The 6382-nt window shown below is 34.6% G+C and overlaps 1 protein-coding gene across 1 annotated transcript; it reads left to right on the top strand.

Moving 5' to 3' along the window:
• The first annotated feature begins 4454 nt into the window (after positions 1–4454).
• Positions 4455–5833, top strand: LOC105777840 (chitinase-like protein 2). The gene is made up of 2 exons (XM_012601337.2): positions 4455–4890; positions 5022–5833. The coding sequence occupies exons 1-2, from the start codon at positions 4515–4517 to the stop codon at positions 5594–5596; spliced, it is 951 nt and encodes a 316-aa protein (XP_012456791.1). The 5' UTR covers positions 4455–4514; the 3' UTR covers positions 5597–5833.
• The last annotated feature ends 549 nt before the right edge of the window (positions 5834–6382 follow it).

The raw sequence follows: 6382 nt of genomic DNA, 5'->3' as shown, positions 1-6382 counted from the left end.
GCCATTACTGCAACACATTAAAATTAGAACACACTATCAAAGAATTGAAGTTGCAATTACACAATATAAAAAAAAATAAACACCACAAATTTAGAACACACGAAGCAAAAAAGTATCTATTAAATGATATCGTTTAGGGTTTAATTTCATTTCTTTATCAATCAACCAAACAATAATTTATAACACACAGTTAAAAATATTATGGACAAAAAATTTAAATAATAAATATAATATTAAATATGTTTTTCTATTAATATTAAATTTTAATTGTTATGCCATGTTTTATTTATATTTTGGATTTAAATGTATAGTTTTATATTAATATTATATAATCAAAATGATTTTAATTATATTTTCATATACCTTAAATAACATAAATAAAATTTTTATTTGAGCTTAAAGTTAGCTCAATTTATTTTAATAATGTTTAAATTTGAACGAGATCTTTGAAAGTATCAAAATCGTTATATTTTTATCATAATTGATATTAATACAAGAATTGGTACTAAAGTTTTAAATTTAGCTTGAATCGAACTCAAAACTCAAATTACTTTTTCAATTAACTCAAAAAATTGAATAATTTAATTGATTAACTCAAAAAAATTAATTTTTCAAGTTGAATCGAATTTTTCTCATAAATGTTGAGGTAAGATACAAGAGTGGATTTTGAAAATCAAACTCAAAGTTTTAGGTGACAATTTCCAAAGGGTTCCTTGCTAGTGATTGTTGTGAAGACATGTTAAAAAGCAACAATAATATTGAGAAATTCATTCGAAGTAAGTGATAAAATTTTATTTAGATAGTTTTCTTTAAATGTAGTGGGTGTATATATGTGACGCAAATGGATTCTTATTATTATGTGTGGATATTAACTCTCGGTGAATGGAATAGTGTAAGAAAACTACAAATGTGTTGCCAACCCTCGAAGAACTATAATTGACGTATGTCTATGGAATCTCTAGGACATGGGATTCGACCAACCCAATTTGATTCTCGGGTATGGAATTCGAACCATGCGTTGACAGATTATAAGTTTGACAGATCATTTAAAACTTTTAAAAGTAAAATGAGAGATTTGGTAATGAAGAAAGCTTTGGGTAATTTATCTTCCTTGGGTTCCATCAACTGGAGGTACAGGTCATGGCTTCATTTTCACTTCAATATATATATATATATATATATATATAGTCGAATAAGAAAGGGTTTTCTTAGTTTCTCATATATGGCCAGAAGCAGATACAGTGGAAGGAGACCTTATCAGCTAAATATTTCAAAAAGAGTGAAACGTATAAAATCAACATATAGGAAAAAAACTCTCTTAGTTTCATAATTCCACACCAACTTGGAGATCAAATTAGCAGTAAATGTACTTGGGTGTTAATTCATTTCAAACATTTCAAAGCATTCAAAGTTAACAGTACCAAATTAACAGCACCATTTCAAACATTTCAAAGCATTCAAAGTTAACAGTACCAAATTAACAGCACCATTTCAAACATTTATCAGTGAGCAAACATTTCAAAGCATTCAAAGTTGAAGTAGTAACAGCACCATTTCAAAAATTTCAAAGCATTCAAAGTTAACAGTACCAAATTATCAGCACCATTTCAAACATTTATCAGTGAGCAAACATTTCAAAGCATTCAAAGTTGAAGTAGTAACAGCACCATTTCAAACATTTCAAAGCATTCAAAGTTAACAGTACCAAATTAACAGCACCATTTCAAACATTTCAAAGCATTCAAAGTTAACAGTACCAAATTAACAGCACCATTTCAAACATTTATCAGTGAGCAAAAATTTCAAAGCATTCAAAGTTGAAGTAGTCAAGTCAGTTTTAAAGATGATCTCTTTTTTTGGTACTTCCTCAAGATATATATGTTGGAATCTCTGTCTAGTTTAGATTCATTTTGAAAACAACCACCGAGAAATTTTATGGCAACCAGGACTATGCTGTCATTCTAGAGCTCATTATATGCATGTTAAATTGCAGTAGCCATGACAGAATATCAGAGTGTTTCTATTCAACAAAAATCTCAAAAAGCCTACAAATCCAAACAGGACATGAGCATTCATAGTCCTTTGTTTTCATTTCTGACTGATCAAGCAAATGGAGCCACATTTAATAAATTATACAGCCACTGCAAACAATTGTATAGCCACATGCAATGGGCGGAAACTAACCTGTAATGAGGAAATCAGAGAGGAGACCGATGAAGAACTGCTGGAGCAAAGAACCTGTAATTCAGGACAAACAAACAAATAATGAAAAAAAAACCATAATCGGCAAGAACTGAAACAATCGCATGCAGAGAGGAAAGAAATAGGTTACTCAGAGGCGGAGATTACTGATTCAAGCCGTCCGGAGATCTGACACCGTCGAGTCGGAGAAGGATGCAAGGCTGAAATCGGGAGCGAGTAGAGGTTTGGTTCGCCGGCACCTTCTGTTGATGTTGGGAGGGAGAGGGTCGGCTGGAGTTGATTTCGGCAAGGGGAGGGTAAATGAGACACCGATTACCTAATCTTTGCTTTTGCAAGGGATTAGAAATCGGTGGTGAAGCAGCCAAACTGCGGAATCCGTCCGCAACGGATTAGGCCCGTATTAGGGAAAAAAGCGAACCAAACGCTGTATTCAGTGGGGCCACCGATTCGGGGTGTAATGGCTAATCCATTACACCCAACCAAACAAGGTGTTTACGTTTGGTTTTGTGTTTACGTTTTGAGGGTTCTTTATTTTTGGGCTTTCGGGGTTTAGTTTTTATCTCTATCTTTTGTACTCTTCGTTCTTTTGTCATTATAGTAAAATTATTCTTACCCGTGGCTTTTTATCCTCTTTGGAAGGGTTTTTCCATGTTAAATTTGTGCGTTCAATTTCTCAATTTATTTCGCTATTTTTTTTTACTTATTGCTTAATCGGGTCGATCCTAACACACATCTTTCAAATCTGCTCCGCAACCCACCATTTCATTGTGACCGAAGTGTGAACTTGCCTTCAACAAATAAGGCCCAAAACTTGTCCTATTAAACTGGCCCGCATCATATATAATTTTATCTTGTGACCTTGCTAAAATAATCTTCTGGCCCAGTTTCAACCCGTGATTAGACCCAATACCACTCACCTTCCTTTTTCTCGATGAGAAATCAATGGATGTTGAGTTGCTCCCCAAAGCCTCGTTCTAATCATTTCTCGAGGCAATAGCAATAATCGGGTCTAAGTTCTCTGCTAATTCCTTTGATTTCCTAGAACCTCTCGTCACTACCTCATCTCTTCATTAAATGTATCTTCAACCTCTCAACTCCTTCCACCACCAGACGAATCTTCTTTAGCAAAATCAAAATGACCATATGAGAATTTAGCACGTCCACCTCCAGATTCAAAGGCTGTGAATCCCCAACTTCGGAAATTGTTCACCTCCACATTCAGGAATAATGAGTTCCTCAATTTGTTTTAACTGATTAGCCGATATTAAGCGAGTTAGACTCCATGGAAATAAAATCACCCTAATAATTAGCAACGCTTTTGAACGTCTCTAGGTTCCAAGCGTGCAAAGGAGCGCCTGTAACTTCAATCCAAGTTGTGCGAAAACGTATGAAATGGAACCGAGACCAGCGTTCAACATCGATGAAAATTTCTTTTAACAATGAGAACTGCAAATCTTCCATAGTCTTCTAACATCTCAACATTCGAAATCTCGAAAAGAAATTGGCTTGATATGATTTATTCAGGGTGTTAATTTTATGTACATTGAATATTTTTAAAGTACACGTATCACTTTACGAAAATAAAAGTACCAAATAATACATAAATTGATAGTTCAAGTATCACATTAGAAATTTTCAAAATATAAATATCATTTTGAACATTTTATAAAAGTATATATATCAAATATGACATTATCCCCTTCCAGCCCATGAGAAGTCTTTGGCCCAAAAGCAAAAGTTTCAGTACAATGAATTATGAATCCTAAAAAACCCCAACTGGTCCAGGTCCAAGCCAGTCTAGGGCTGAGGAAAGAAATGGTTCAATTTTATTAAATTTAGTTTGGTTTTGGTTTCGGTTCATAATTTTTAAAAGGTTATATAAAACTGTTTTTTTTTAAATAAATTAATCAATAATCTAAAACGATAAAGATGGCGATTTGAATTAAGCTCATATTTAAAAAAAAAATTTATCTCATCCAGAACTGATTAAAACCGAACCAATGAATCCTAGAAGCCAAGCCAAGTGTGCAGAGTAAGAATAGAACATCAACATTTTGCTTTAAGCTATTCGTTGCTTTCACTCTAAGAAGCATAAAACGCAAGCAAAACTTGACACTAGTGTGAGTGTGAGTGCCCATCAGTCATCAACCCTGAAAATCGCCCTTCCCCTAATCAGTTCTAACCTCACTTTCTAACCCTTTCACTGCAGCACTCAAAAACATTCCCCAAATCTTTACTATAAACTCCCAGTGTTGGTTCCTCCACTCCAAACCCAAACCACAACCACCACATTTTGCTTTGAATCTTTGATAATGGAAGCCAAATGGCTGGTTCTTTTTTCAGTGGCGGCAATGCTGATGGCACTGGCCAACTGCCAGGAATCTGTGAAGCCATTGGTGAAGATGGTAAAGGGCAAGAAGCTGTGTGACAAAGGGTGGGAATGTAAAGGGTGGTCAAAGTATTGTTGCAACCATACCATTTCTGATTACTTCCAAACTTACCAGTTTGAGGACCTTTTTGCGAAGCGTAACACGCCGGTAGCTCATGCGGTTGGGTTCTGGGATTACCATTCTTTCATTTCGGCTGCTGCTCAGTATCAGCCTCATGGATTTGGTACCACTGGGGAAAAGCTCCAGAATATGAAGGAAGTCGCTGCTTTTCTTGGACATGTCGGCAGCAAAACTTCATGTAAGTAAATATGTGATTAGTTAAAAGTGTTTAATATTACTTTTGATCATCCAAGAGCAATGTTAAACGAATGTGGCTTATCTAACTGTTTGTTATTCTTGAACAATGGCTCTGGTTTATAATAATTTCAGGTGGCTATGGAGTCGCTACCGGGGGACCATTGGCTTGGGGTCTTTGCTACAACAAAGAAATGAGCCCTAGCAAAATATATTGCGATGATTACTACAAATACACCTATCCTTGCACACCAGGAGTCTCATATCATGGCCGTGGTGCCTTGCCTATCTACTGGAACTACAACTATGGGGAAACTGGAGAGGCTTTGAAGGTGGACTTGTTGAACCACCCAGAATACTTAGAAGACAACGCAACCTTGGCTTTCCAGACAGCAATGTGGAGGTGGATGACGCCGGTGAAGAAACACCAACCCTCAGCCCATGACGTTTTCGTTGGCAACTGGAAACCAACCAAGAACGACACCTTGGCCAAGAGGGTTCCAGGTTTTGGAACCACCATGAATGTTCTTTATGGTGACCAAGTTTGTGGTCAAGGTGATAGTGATTCCATGAACAATATGATCTCTCATTACCTTTATTACCTTGACCTTTTGGGAGTTGGCCGAGAAGAAGCTGGTCCTCATGATATGCTCACCTGTGAAGAACAAGAACCCTTCACTGTTTCTCCTTCATCCGCAACATCATCATGAATAAAGGAAACAAACTCTGGTATATGCGGATTTATTTCAATTTGCGTGAATCCCACAATGGATTGCTCTTAACAATTGTGGAGTTTTACAGCAGTTTGTGTTGGTTGTATAAATTTTGAGATTTTCTTTTTCTTGTTTTTACTATCAAATTGTAGCTAATAGTATGTGATTGAGTGGTGTATATGTCTATTCCCAAAACATGAAATATAAAATTGGGGTTTTTTTCCCGAAAAATAATTTTATTTCGGTTTTTAAAAAGATTTACAAGGTGCCAAGTGATTTGTCAAAAATTTCTAAAAATTCATGGGGTGTTGTGGATTAAAAAATATTCAAAATGTAAATTCTTTTTCATTTTAAAAAATTTCTCAAGATCCATGAGGTGGGGCTCGGACTAAAGGATTTTCAGACTTCACTTTAGGAATTTTCTAAAGATTCTTAGTGTTGTCTGCTTAAATAATTTTTAAGTATAATTTTATGTCATTTTAAAAGTAAAATTTATCAAAATAGAAGATTCATTTATTTTATTTCTCAAGGATTCTTTGAGATTTCCTTGTTATGGGCTCAAATAATTTTATTCTTAATAATATGTTAATAAATTTTATTTTATTTAGTTTCAAGATTTAAATTGGTATTTAAGGTTATTTATTTAGGTACTTAAACTTTATTTAATACTTAATTTTTTTGTTCAATTAGGTATTTGAACTTGGCTTTATAGTTCAAATTGGTCCAAATAATTAAGTACTGATTTGGATCAAAAAGCTAAATTCATGTACCAATTTTAACCAA

The sequence above is a fragment of the Gossypium raimondii genome, chromosome 10 (genome assembly GCF_025698545.1).
Source record: "Gossypium raimondii isolate GPD5lz chromosome 10, ASM2569854v1, whole genome shotgun sequence".
In the NCBI taxonomy this organism is placed as follows: Eukaryota; Viridiplantae; Streptophyta; class Magnoliopsida; order Malvales; family Malvaceae; genus Gossypium; species Gossypium raimondii.
This window is presented reverse-complemented; position numbering and strand designations above follow the sequence as displayed.